We start from the raw sequence: 14,601 nt of genomic DNA on the forward strand, positions 1-14,601 counted from the left end.
TAGTTGGCACAGGACTCAGTTCTTAAGAAAGAGGCCCAAGAAGGCCCCATGGCAGAGCATAGGGTTCCTGAAGAGGAAGCTGGTAGCACTGAAATTGCACAGATTTCCCCAGGCCTGGCTCTGTTGTGAATCAACACGGTTTTCAAAGGCATTAGAAAGAACACATCACCTCTTGTGGGGCTCATAGACAATCAAAACAAGAGCAAGATAAATACATGTCTTTAAGGTTTCAAATGTGATTTCCCTAAATGAAGAAAATCTAAACATATGGCAAGAAGCTTTAAAATCTGGTAATGTGCAAATGTCATGATAAAAATGGAACTGGTGAGTGTTAACGAACTGCCAGGCCACATTCTCTGAAAATGGAAGGAAATCTCTTGAATTCATCTTATCCTTTCACTGTGGAGCTAACTAAATCTGGCACTGGGGACTACTTCTCCCAGACTGGCAGTGAAATTTTTAAGAAAAAGTGCTACTTGCTAGGCTTAAATATACTGAAAGGGAGGTTTAAAATGAGGTAATGTAGGAAACCTGGTACTTGTGATGTTTGGATCCTAGTTTCATCTACTATGTGACTTTGAGCAAGTCACCTGACCTCTCTAATTCTCTATCTCCTCATCTGTTCAATGGGAATGATAATTCTCAGCTTAAAGGATTAGTACGAGGAGTATATCAATAATATCAGCAAAATACCCGGTCATGGTAAAGGCTGAAGATAAGGGAATTCTTTTTTTTTTTTTTTTTTTTTTTTTTTTGAGACAGAGTCTCACTTTGTTGCCCGGGCTAGAGTGAGTGCCGTGGCGTCAGCCTAGCTCACAGCAACCTCAAACTCCTGGGCTCCAGTGATCCTTCTGCCTCAGCCTCCCGGGTAGCTGGGACTACAGGCATGCGCCACCATGCCCGGCTAATTTTTTATATATATATATCAGTTGGCCAATTAATTTCTTTCTATTTATAGTAGAGACGGGGTCTCGCTCAGGCTGGTTTTGAACTCCTGACCTTGAGCAATCCGCCCGCCTCGGCCTCCCAAGAGCTAGGATTACAGGCGTGAGCCACAGCGCCCAGCCCAAGGGAATTCTTAAGTGATGGACGGGCCAGCCTCCATCTTCAACCTGGCCCATCTGACAGCCACCATGAAGTGAGGATAAGCTCCCAGCAGTGGCCTCAAGAAAGTCACAACAAGGATTCAGTTAAGTGGCCTTCAGAAAGGAGAGCTAAAAATTCATCCTGACTCAATCAGTGGGCACACAAGTATCTTATCAAGCTGTGTGTTGGTCTCTGTCTCACTGTCCTCTCATCTGCTATTGAAATAAAACAACAGCCTGCCCTTTGGACAATGTGTTGAAGCTTTTATTGTGAATGGTAACAGCTTGGGGCCTTCAATCTAATCAACAAATAGCCTAGATGTAAAAAGCATTAATTGGAAGACTCTTTCTGGACAATTGTTCACAGCAAACAAGTTCAAACCAGGAGATGCTGCTTGAAGATCATGAGTTTAGTCAAGGTTGAGAGATACAAGAATAGTCAAGTATTTTGCACAAAGGAAATCTTGATGATCCAGTAGAATTGATGTTTACAGAATGCAATCTCTTAAGGGTTTTGCTTTCTCCTTTCAGAGAGATGGTCATTGTCATTGTTCATTCATCTGGGGGTTCCTTCCTTCTCGTTGAGAACCTGGAGCAGAGAATCTACCAACTTAAAAAATATTAGAAAGAGTTAAGCAAACAGAGGGATGCTGAAGTCTAATACCAGACATAAATCCATTCCCAAAAAACCATCAGGGCCACTTTGGAGTTACAAAGGCAAATTATTCAATCAACCCCAGACCTACTGAATCAGAAACTCTGGGGGTGAAGCCCAGCAATCTGCATTCATAAACCTATACAGGTGATTCTGAGCATGGAGAATTTGAGAACCACAGTTGTGCCCAGCAGGAGAAATTAATTTCTGCTTTTCTTTTTTTTAGCTACTGCATTTTGGGGTCTTTTGGTTATGCCAGCCTAACTTAAACCCTGATTACTCAGGTACATTTTAACCAATGTTGGAAATTAAATGTGTTATACACAAGAATTTATTTCTCGAGTAACAGCTGAGAAAGGGGGCTCAGAGAATGTGAAATTTGAATTTTTAATTTGCTTACGTTGACAATGCCTCATGACACCAATCAAAGCCAGTCTCTGAATTACACAATTACTCATTGCAAACCTACAACTGTAAACGGTAGTGGTGTGGGCAACTTGGGAAAGGGAGTTAATTTGGGTTTCTGCCAATGCTAAATTTATTGCGGTTTGCTTGTTGTGGCTTCTGCTCAAATTAACTAAGACTGAAGAGAGAAAGAGTAGTTATGATTTTAAAATACTTCTTTGTTCCCATATAATACCCTTTACTCGCCAAGAGGAGGAAACACTTTGCATCCGGACTAGAACTTGTTACTCTTCTCACCATTCTCTAGCAATTCAAATCCCCCAACTTCCAGACCAGCCATTTCTTTTTTAATAAGGGAACTATTGATATTCTCAAGAAAATTGTCTGCTCTGTTTTGACTCTACGCTCAACTGTTTTGACCAAGCGCTAATGAACCCAGGACCTGGAGTTTGACTCCCACACCTGCCAATTAGCTTTGCTTCCCAGCTCCCCACCCCCTCACCCCCATACCCACCCCCACAAGCCCAGCCTGCCTGAAGATGCCACCCACCCATCTTGCCTTATGAACCACTGGTCACACAAGGGCCAGCTGACATGTGGGAAAAAAATCCACAGAAATTCACCCATTGGCTCAAAATATTGAACATGAGAGGTTCGTTTCAAGGGAATGGAAGTCAAGCTGAAAGGAAAAGGAGAGCTGTGGAGCCCAGGAAGACCGAGGAGCTGGGAGGTGAAGGGTCCACGTGTAGGGTGTGGGGAGGCGCTGTAGGTCAGGGGGGGGCCGGCCTCACTCTGCTGCTTCCCAGAAACTGTCGGGCTAATCAGAGAGTCATTAGTCACTCTTGATTGTCTGTTGCTTCCTCTATATTTGGAGCTTCCTTTGGAACATTTTGAATATTAATAAACAAAACCTGCCTATTCTCTCTACTGATTGGATGGGACCCTGAGAGCAGTCCCTTAACAATGAGGACCCACTGACACACTTCCTTTCCATAACAGCCTCTGGAGCTCATTCCCACCCCCCATCTTCACGTCCACAAAAATAAAAGGGAAAACCTAAGGCTGCAAGGCACAGTGGACTGGATCCAAATTACAAAGGGAACCCAAAGGCCAACTGACGCCTCCACTGAAACTCAGAACAATGCATAGCCACATCCAGGATTATGGGTGAGGCCCCAGAGCTAACCTGAACACTGTTCCATGTTACAGAAACCATGGGGTAAAACCTCCATTAGTTGCAGGATAGAATTAAATGATTTTCGAGAAGGGCACAGTTCAAAGACAGATTAAGGTTAACCTTGAACATGATTGACCACAATTGCCATGAACGTTCCGGAGCCTACTTGCCATGGGATAGTAGTCTAGACTGCATGTTACACAAATCTTTTATGAATTAAGTAAATATCTTTGTCATAAAAACATAGGAAATGCTCTGAATTTCTAACTACAGCTCAGGGAGAGCTGGCAATAGAACTTGGTGTTTTATTACTAAAATTGGAGAGGAGAACATATGTGGATAGTTTTTAATTTTAAGAAAAGTCCTGCAGCCTCTGAAAACTCCTGCTGCTAATTCTGGCAGTGCTCAGCAAGGTCATTAAGTTTCTCTCTAACACTGGGAGATACATGGATTTCTAATAGAACTATTCTCTTGGCACTCTCTCTTTTTGAATAAGATAATTATAAGACATTTTCATAATGACATACTTTCATTGAGGTGGAATTTCCAATGCAAGAGGAGTGATACAATGTTTTGGTCTCTGCAAAGACTAAACTAACTGTGGAATTTGTTTTTCACATTACTGGGAAATACAGCCGAATGAATAGTACCAATGTGTGCAATAGCTAATGATTCAACTTGAGGTGGAATGAAATGGGATGGGCTTTCTAAACTTGCAAAAATAAAAACAATGAATAGAAAGTAGAAAAGCAAGGCCTGATTATAAAAAGATGACCTTTTCCAGCTCACATGAGATAAGTATTGTTCCCTTTAAGCAGTTAGTCTTCATGGTGGCCCACACAATCCATCCCGCAATATTGCCACTCAGAGAGACCTTTGCAAACCTATGTTTTTGTAATTGCTTTTGAAGCTTACAGAATATGCTTCTGAATATAGTGGGACATTTTTGATCCTTAAGGAAGAAGTTGAATTTTTCAAAAGATTCAAAAGATATGCAGAACCAGGTTTAGGAAATAAGGCAATTCAAACCAAACATTGCTGTTTGGTTCAAAAAATGAGGCACTATAGGTTAATAATATGATTGTGTGTGTTGGTGAGGGCGAGAGTATTTTATGAATAAGCTATGAGGGCTGTAATGTCTGTAAAAGTTATCTTCGAGGGTTTTGTGGTGGAGATTTTTGACAAATCTTCAGACAAATGAGGAAAGTACCACTGTTGGATATCCACTCCCTGGAACTCCAGTAAAGCACTCATCCAAGAAAAGGCATGGCCAACTAGGAGCTGCGAAGGCAATCACAAGTTCACAGGGCCCACAGAGGCTGATCATGGAACACCCATAACACAGGTGTGGACCAGAGAATCTCTCAGGCCTTTGCACAGAGTTGGTATTTATTTCCGTATTGATTGATTTAATCCAGATTTTTCTTTCCAAGTAAAAGCTACTAAAGACTTTCTCTCTGGGTGTTTAGTGCAACAGATGAACTTTTAGTTTGCCTTTAGCATAGAGAATCCATGGTAAACCAAAAGGCAGTGAAACATGAGCATTCCTCCAGAGAAGCCAGGGGGGGCTTGGCAATGCCATCCCTGAGCCTCTATAAAGGGGCCATTAGTCAAAAGATTAACCACCGTAGAATACTGAAGGCGGGAGTTCTCCAAGCTCTGTTAGTAAAAAGCAGTATTATTTACGGGCAGAAACAGCAAGAAACAAGGCCTGCTGTTACACCCTGCATCCTCCATATTTAAGATCAATGAGGACCATTCCCTGGAAGGGGTCTCGCAAGGTACAGGCTGTGCAAGACAGACGGAGCACGGGCTCTTGCCCTGGTTTCATCAATGAAAAGTTATGTGACTAGTTGTAGTTTCCTCCCCTCTAAAATGAAGAGAATAATAGAATCTTCCTTCTAAGACTGCTGTGAGCATAAACTGAGAAAGTCAAGGTAAATTGCTTTAGCTTAATACTTGGATTGTAGTAAATACTCAATAAAATTAGCCATTATTATTATTGTTATTGGAATTATTTTTGTCTTTTATTATATATATCATGAAAAGCTCATAAAACTTAGTGATAATCACCCCATTTTCAGTTGACTTGCTTTCTTCTTATAAATTTTCTTCTCTCTTTTATCCTGTTCACTGTCTTTGTAGCTAAACATTTCCAGTTTGGTGTCATTATTTTTCCCTCCTTTCTATAAAAGCATATACACAATGTATCAGCTGACCTCAGGTTCACCAAGTTTTGAAATACTAGGATGAAACCTGACCTAGGTAATCTTAGAACAAATATGAAGAAGTACTATTTTGTATATAAAGTAGCCAACAAGAATGCTCTCTTCTAAAAAACATCTATGCATAGGCCCTTCCACTAGTGTTCATCAAAAATAAAGTCTGTAGGTCCAGAAAGATTTACACAAATAGTCTATGGACTCACTATCAAAACATCCCGGTAGGACATTGGCAGTTTAAGAAAATGCCATCAATGCACGGTTGGGAATAAAGTAGATACAATTGCTAATAAAACTCCTGAATTGGAGTTTGGAATCAATACCCTCTCAATGGGCTAACAGGAAAAATAAACTGTGATGTCAAAGAGAAAAGGTAGCGTGGAAATTGTCTGCTGATTTTGCTTAGCATGTATTGGTGTTGGCCTAATATAGGGTTGTAAAGGCTTAAAGCCATTTTCTTCTTCCATGATTAAACTTCCTTTCCTTGCATTCTCTCCAAATACCTCCCGCCCCACTTCTCTAGTGTCTTTGTTTACCTTTGCATCTTGAACCTACATCCTTGAAGCTGCTGAACCCCAAGTAGGCTGGTGATTGCCCAGGGCCTCCGGGGGAGGTGGCTGGAGGCGTCTGTTCTCCTTTTCTTCTAGAAGACCCAGCAAATTCCTTGCAGCATCTTCCCATCGAATGTACTCTCTCAGCCGCTGCTTCAGGCTCCCTCCCTCAGAAGCAGGTGGCGACTCTCCTGTGCTCTTTTTTCCCATTAAGTGCCCTGTAAAAACCAAAACAAAACAAAAATAACCCAGAATGCCACAAATTGTACCAAAGGAAATGAATGAAAGAGAAATCTAAAGGACACCAATTATGTTGGCGTGTCTTCCTCCTATGTGCAGAAGAAATAGCATTTTATTATTAGGAGTTAATTCATAAATGATGGACAGATTTTGCTCTCTGTTCAAAATGTGCAATGAGCTGGACAGAATTCAGAACTGCAACCGAAGAGCCCTGCGACCCAGCACCTCTACTAACTAGTTAGGTGACCTCTCCCAAGTCATTTAGCATGCCCAGTCTTCAGTTTTCTCGACTATAAAATGAACAGGGTGGGCTAATCTAAGGAAGCTTCCATTTCTAAAGTTCTATCATCAATTCTGTGTACACTGAATTCTATTCCCAACTGGAAGATGGAGTTTAAACACCTTCCCCAGTCAATTTTGAATTGCTACAGACAATAAAAGTCTTGCTGCTTTTCTTTGTGTTGATTAAAAAAAAAATGTTGCTCTCCTTTTATCTGCAATACAAAAGTACCAAAGGAATTTTTCATTTAAACTTTTGAAGAATTTTAGCTGATATTGAATCTAGGAAATTTTACCTAGAAATTACAGTTTGTTAAGCGTGTCATAAAAAACAACTTGAAAACAAGTTCTGAGTAACACTTCTAGTCACATAAATCAGAATTTACTCCTGGGTATCTGAAATGGTCAGTGAAAATCTATCAGTGGCTTCAGAAATGTGTGTCTGCCATGCAAATAAATAAAAACAGTTTCATGCATGGAAGAGAAAGTAACATAGACTCAGAAGTGGGCAGACAATTCAAGGTCTGCATCCTTAACACTTTAGGTCCTTGCTTCAATATGCTCATGTTATCTACTTTCTTCAGTTGGCTTTCCCCATCTCTCTGTAATTGAGCTTTATAGCATTTTGGAATTTCCAACAGCAATAAAACTATGGTGCTTTTGATTTAAAGCACACATAGAAAAAGGTCTTCAAGGTTTCAATGTTGACTGATATTAGAAGTATTTAAAGGCCAGGCGTGGTGGCTCACACCTGTAATCCTAGCACTTTGGGAGGCTGAGGTGGGTGGATTGCTCTAGGTCAGGAGTTTGAAACCAGCCTGGGGGAGACCCCATCTCTACTAAAAATAGAAAGAAATTAAATGGCCAACTAAAAATATATAGTGAAAATTAGCCGGGCATGGTGGTGCATGCCTGTAGTCCCAGCTACTCAGGAGGCTGAAGCAGGAGGATTGCTTGAGCCCAGGAGTTTGAGGTTGCTGTGAGCTAGGCTGTTGCCATGGTACTCACTCTAGCCTGGGCAACAAAGTGAGACTCAAAAAAAAAAGTATTTATGGCTAACGTCCTGGGAAGAATATTTGAAAGAACTTTGGTCTCTTAAAATTGAAAGAGGCCCCTTCCCAGTAGCTGTATCCAACAGCAGAGAAGCCCTCACCCTAACTTCATTGCTTTCACGTGCACTGCAATGTACAGTTTCCAGGATGTTTAAATGCATTATTGCATTTGATCCATACTGTAATAGGTTTGGTGAGAATGAGACTTGCCAGAGCTCATACGGATAAGCATAGGTTCTAGGATTAAAATCAGCTCACAGTCCAGATTTTATTATACTGCCTCATAGTGTCCTTTAACTTCCTAAGAATGTAAAGTAGCTAAAAATCATTCTGGGGTCTGGAAATAAGGATAAGGTCTACAAAAGTCTTTCTAATGTTACAGAAAGGAATAAGGATTATATATCAGTATATCATGATTCATTATGTGACTCAGAAAATTCAGTGACTATTGGGGAGCCTTAAAATGAAGTTTTACTGCATTGCAGTGTGAGCACTTGCCCAATCGCCTGTGACATGGCACTGCACACAATTTCAAGACCCTACTGGGTATACTGTCCAAGCGAAGGACTGGAATCCTGAACGATTGGCTTCTCACTTATCCGCTTGGTCAAGATGGTGCCCAGAGATCCACTAAACAACCTTGCATTCAGCCATAGCAGGGATTATGTTGTACAGCTTCCCAGGAAATAGCAATGCATTCAGCTTTATTTACGAGGAGGAAATTGCATCATGATGATTGGAAGGCAAGATTAGAACCCTGATGCTCCCAGTAATGACCTCGGTCACTCTTGCCTTCCTAATTGCCTGTCATCTAGTTAGGAGGCTGGAAATGAGAAAAGAGTTACTGCCAATGAACTAGAGGGGTAATGGAGATATTTTTACAAATAAGAACTTATTTTTGTCATGCCTGAAAAATTTAGTGGACTTTTCTAACATGGGAGGAGAAAGTCACGCTCCGTTCTGTGATAGTACTGCATTTCCATACTTGCATATATGGTGAATGTGTTCAGTTTCCCACCCCGAGCCCACAGACTGTTTATTAAGGAAAGCACACGACCTAAAACATCCCAGGGAAGCACACACTCCCTGGGTCCTATTTCACTTTTGAGCTGGCTACTGTCAACCCTATCATTGTCTCCATGGCAACAGGGATGATATGCCCACTTCTCCCTCTTCTCACATCATTATTTGTCATGGGTCCATATCATAATAATGGAGATCTCAGCATAGACAAAAGACAGGCACTTGAAAAAATAAAACCTTGCTCAAAGGGAAGCATGTCCTTTTTAATCACTTAAAGATTTCACTAAAGGGCAGGTTTGAAACACAAATGAATAAGTCATAGGTTAAAGTGCTGAGTACTTCTAAGAACTAGTCTTTCTGGAGCCACACTTAAACTCTTTCCCGGTTTCTGAGACTGCACTACAACGACAAGCCGTTCTGCGGCTGAATACTGGTGTTTCTGACTTTAACCTTCTGGAATACACCTTACGTCAAAGTTAGATCTACAATTAAGAGCATTTCATGGGAGGACAGGAAATAGCCACCAGTGTTAGTGTTGACATATATTTTCATTGCACAGACAAAACATTTCCATGAACATCAAACCAGACAAAAAATTTGTTAAGTTTTTAAGCTGTCAACCTGTTTTCCATTGCTACACCACGCTTCTCTCAGCTGGAAGAAGCAATTCACTTAACAAGCCTGCAAATGTGTGCTGACAGTTTCCTTGTGGACAGCAGTAAGTAGCTTTAGTTTTACATAATTAAAACTAAACTGCATGTTTTTGGTGACTGTGGAGGATAGGCGTTTTTCTTGGGATAATTGAAAGCTAAATTTACATTTTAACACTATCATTCATCCTTGTCAATGCTCATATTCCAACAGAAGGCATGTCTACCCAAAGCAAACTTTTTCTCAACCACAATGTAATTTTAGGCTGAAATGTGATTTCCTACCTCACCTCCCTCTTTCCCAAGCTCTTCCTATACTCTGCACAGCCATAAAAGGGAGAAAGAGAAAAAACAAAAAAAAGAGTGTATTTGAGAATAAATAAGAAAATGGCATTTGAGATTGCCACTGGTTGGTACAATGGGTTAGGAATGCCCAAGTACCACTGTGCAGGGGGATTAAATGCCAGACACCCTAAACACCTGAGGGCAGATGGGCTCCAGGAGTACAGAAAAGTGGGGTTGGTTTGGCTTGTACTGGAAGTAAATGATGCTGCCTTCCCAGCTAAACCCCTAGTCCTCCTTTGGGCCTGCAAGGATTACTTAAAAATAAGCACTTATTAGTACAAAATATGAACAAGCAAAAAAAAATTGGAAATATGGATGTTTCATTCCACCTTTCCAGGCTTGTGGCTGGACCTGACAAAGGCCACTTGATCTAAGCTTCCAGAAACCCTTTTTAAGAAGTATTAGTTCTAAGTTTGGATTCTTCAGCACCTTCTAAGTATCCTTCATTCTTGAAATGCAGGGTTTCTCAGCTTCCCCCACCCAACCTCTCCTCTCCACACCAGACTCCTGGGTCTCTCCTGTTCCTCAGGATCACAAACCCTCTCATTCTGGAGACTGTCAAGACCTGGCAAATGATTCTTTTAGCAACAGCAAAAACTGCTCCATTGCAAGCCCCAGCGCTCTTGACATCTCTGGCAAAAGCACACACAACCCAGAGGAGCTGAGCGCCAGGAGGCAGTTCCCCTTCCCCAAAATTCTTCCTTGTCTTTGCACCGAGATCTGTGAATCAATTGATATTTGCATTACCGAATAACCTTTGCAACACCGTGACCTGGCTCCTAAGTAGATGACTAAGGAAATACACAGACACACAAGCGCCTTAAATCTCTTCAGGGATCGACCAGCTTCCTAGAAAATGTTGGGGTTGTCCCTGTTGCCTATATGGGGGAGGGAGTTGTGAGGAAGTCGGGCGCTTTGTATTCGCCAGAGGCTCTGCTTGGCTAGGCTGAGGGCCGGGGGTGACGCTGGACTGGCCGGAGCCTGCCACTGCCACCTGCCTCCCGGTCGCGCGAAGGCCAGAGCGGCGCTCAGCTGACTCCGCACCCGCCGCGCAGCTGTCCTCTCCGCCGGGTTTGGGGGACTGGGGAGAGGGACGGCGGGGACAAGGGAACATCCGAGCCTGTGCCCGGAGAGCAGGACCTGTTGGCAGAGCGGGTGTGAAAGGAGCTGGGGAAGAGCGAGGTCGCGGATCTAGAGAGGCAGAGAGACCGCGGTGAGCAGGGACAGCAGGGACGATCCCCGAGACGCCCCGCGTGCCGGCTGGAAAGAAGGAGGGTTGGGCAAAAGGGTCAGGGAAAAGAATATAGCTGCAAAGGGAAGAGAAGCACGGAGAAAACTCAAGAGAGCCACGAACAGAGGCGGGATTCCGGCACTGTTCGCTAAACAGACCTGAAACCCGGGGCGGGAGCGCTGCGCCCCAGATGCCCACACCTGTGGCTTTGTGAGACGCAGCCTGGATTCCAACCCGCGCGGGTCGGAGTCGAGGCCACCGAGCTGGACCACGGCTCCGAGGTGCACTCAGGGGGTCCCTCTCCCCAAAGTTGTCCAAGGAGAGTACCGTGCCAGACAGGGTTGAGATCAGGCGGACAAAAGGAGGTGTTGGGTAGGTGCGGAGCGAAGGTGGTCTGCGCGTAGGATGGGTTTTTGGAGAGCTGCGTGCTGGCTCGGGCGCCCTGGGGAAGAGAGGGAGACACATTGGCGGGGAGAGAGAAGGAAAGGATCAAGGGACCAGCCTGTGGCCAATAAGGGACTGATGGGCTCCCCAGGATAGGAAATGGTAGGGTGGAGTTTTAGGAGAGCGGGGAAGGTATTTTAGCAGAAAGGTCAGGGAGGGGGAGAACCCCAAAAGCCAGGCCGGGGAAACGCTGAGATGGGGTGACAGGTCCCCTCTGGCTGGCACATCCCGCCGAGGACACTCACCCACTGCCCAGTGGTTGCCGCGCGGGTACATCTTGGCCAACACGGTCCCTCCTCCCACCGGCACAGGGACCGCTGGCCCCCGGGGCGCCTGGCAGAGGACCAGCGCCAGCAGAACGAGCGGGAGCTCGCGGCCGCGCATGGTCCCGGCGGGAAGCCCTGGGAGCGCCGGCGAAGCTGGGCAAACAGTGCGCTCTCCCCACGGAGGACCAGGACCTCGGAGGAGCTCCGCCGCAGCCGCCGGTGCCACTGCCGCACCTCCACCCGGGCCCGACTTTATATGGAATCCTGGGCGGGGGGGTCGGGGCTCCTCCACCGCGGACCGAGCGCTCTGACGTCTCCCTATAGCGAGCCGGGGCGCCGGGACGCCCGGCCTGGACAACCATCCATCTCCTCGCCCAGTGATTAAGAGGCTGAGTGTACGCTGCCCCCTCTCCCTTCCCCTCGTAGTCCCGTCGGCCTTCCCAACATCGGATGAATTCCTTCCCTCCTCGACGCCTTTGCTCCAACACAATTCGGGGAAGTCCTCCCTCTCCAGCCTCACTCACCAGGGGCCTCCGGCGTCAGCTGCCTTCCGATTCCGCCAGGGGGAGCGGCGCCCCGGCCGCCCGGTCTCGGCAGGTGGAGAGGGGCGATGTCCAAGGTGGATGCCTGGGGCTGGGCTTTGCTGGAGGGATTTGGAACCGCGATTGCAAAGGACTTCTGATTCTCTTTCCCCTCCATAGACCAGCTCCTCGCTGTCCCAGCCCACAGACTTCCAGACCTTGCCTTCTTGCAGGGCGCCCTCTCTCCCTCCCTCTATCTTTCTTCCCCTTCCCCGTCTCCCCCCCCCCCATGGCAGCAGTATCCTCACCTCCAACCCCGTTTTTCGCACCCCTGCCCTCTGCCCATTGGCATGGTGAGATGAAGGATGACACAGAAGACACATGGCCCCTTTCACAAGCATGCAGCTTCCATGTCACCGAGGAAGAAACTGCTCTTATGCGATTTCCCTGGGCTGTACCTACTAGAAAGCTCAAACTGTCCCTAAACTGCTACATACACACACACCTGTCTAGAATTGCTCAATTTTCCTCTGCTCTTTATATTCTTAGATCTGAAGAATGGTCACCAGACCAATCTAGGTGCCATGGATACAAAGGGGATGGGCACCATAGTGATGCCACAATAAATAGAAGCTGGTAGGATGCTGGTGCCCACAACCTGGCTGCCAGATCTGGTCGTGTGGTTGTGTTTGGAACAGGTGAGGTCGATTCCTCAGCAAACAATTGTGACTTACCTCCTTGGTGTGTCCTTAGTGTTCCATGTCCACAGGATGTTGATATTGATGAAGTTGAAAATGTACACTTCTGTCTGAATATCTGGTGATTCAATATATTTGTGCCTTCTTAGGCAATTACACACACAGGTTGCATAACTGAATATTCTTGGGATTGAAGAGTATTTTCATACATGTGTCTGGCTCTACAGAAAAAATATGCTAATTTTAAGATCATTAATAGTAGCCAAGGAAGTACAATAATACTATCCTGAGGGAGTAATCCAAGTGAAAACCAAACCGAAAAGGTTTATCATTGGCCTGGACTGCTCCCCTCCTGGGTTCCCAGCCTCTGCATTCCATCGGTAAGCAGGTGTTCCACTGACAGGTGACCGATCATCCCTAGGCGTGCCACCTCCCTCTCAGTGAGCTTGCTTGAAGACAGGGACTTGGTCTTGTTCCTCTGTGTGCCTGCAGAGCGCCTAGATCATAGCGGTGCTCAGTGAGTATTTGATGAATGAGCAGATAACCTAAGAAGTGCTCAGTTCTAGGCCGGGCGCTGTGGCTCACGCCTGTAATCCTAGCTCTTGGGAGGCCGAGGCGGGCGGATTGCTCAAGGTCAGGAGTTCAATACCAGCCTGAGCAAGAGCGAGACCCCGTCTCTACTATAAATAGAAAGAAATTAATTGGCCAACTGATATATATATAAAAAATTAGCCGGGCATGGTGGCGCATGCCTGTAGTCCCAGCTACTCGGGAGGCTGAGGCAGGAGGATCGCTTGAGCCCAGGAGTTTGAGGTTGCTGTGAGCAAGGCTGACGCCACGGCACTCACTCTAGCCTGGAAAACAAAGTGAGACTCTGTCTCAAAAAAAAAAAAAAAAAAAAAAAAAAAAAAGAAGTGCTCAGTTCTAAATGCCTTCTACAACCCCAGGTCTCTGGAGGAGCATTAAACACTTATCTCTCCAGATGAAGTTATAGAAAAATGTCCTTTAGTTTAATCAAAACTATTTTAGACTCTTTTAAATAAAATTCCCCAACCCCATGAAACTAAGGGAAAACCACTATAAACCCCATGAAACTAAGGGAAAACCCCAACCCCATGAAACTAAGGGAAAACCACTATAAAGACATTCAAGCATGGGAACGGTTCTCCAGAAAGCACCACTCTTCTGCTAATTCAGGCCAGGAGATACCCAGGCCCCCCTATTCACCTCTGCTCTTGCTCTAAGTACCCTAGCCCACAGGTTTTCTGCCCTCAGACTAGGGCTGGGACATGCGACTATGGCATTCTGCCAGGTCAGCACCTGTGTCAGCCTTGTTCCGGGCTGCGTCCACACTGCCTGGCACAGTCCTAGGCACAAAGAGGGGGCTTAATAGATGTGAATGGGTGCATTGTCCTACAGGTACAGGAAGCTGAGTCCAGTCCCTTAACCAGGAGGACAATGGATTGTTACGAGTTAGAGAATGGAACTGCTGCATGTTTGAGTCAGCTGCTATGAATGAGCTCCAATAGGTCCTGGCTGGAGGTCCTCTCATTTGCCTTTTAAAATCCTCCCCAGGTAGAGATGATTAACCACACTGATTTAGGGGAAAGCTGAACTGTTGTAAGAAAGATCTCACAATGCAATTACCCATTTAAAAGAGAAGTTTGTTTTTCTTTTCTTTTTTTTTTTCTTTTCTTTTCTTTTGGCCAGGACAGGTGTTCCAAGTTGGCAGGCAGCTCTGTTCTACACAGATATTC

At 45.1% G+C, this 14,601-nt stretch overlaps 1 protein-coding gene across 1 annotated transcript; it reads right to left on the reverse strand.

Moving 5' to 3' along the window:
- Positions 1 to 1,350: 1,350 nt before the first annotated feature.
- Positions 1,351 to 11,743, reverse strand: GRP (gastrin releasing peptide). Its single transcript, XM_012745435.2, is given in 4 exon segments — positions 1,351 to 1,695; positions 6,081 to 6,116; positions 6,119 to 6,313; positions 11,605 to 11,743. Coding segments are annotated over 4 exon segments (435 nt in total). The 3' UTR covers positions 1,351 to 1,630.
- Between the last annotated feature and the right edge of the window lie 2,858 nt (positions 11,744 to 14,601).

Source organism: Microcebus murinus, chromosome 17 (genome assembly GCF_040939455.1).
Source record: "Microcebus murinus isolate Inina chromosome 17, M.murinus_Inina_mat1.0, whole genome shotgun sequence".
Taxonomy (NCBI): Eukaryota; Metazoa; Chordata; class Mammalia; order Primates; family Cheirogaleidae; genus Microcebus; species Microcebus murinus.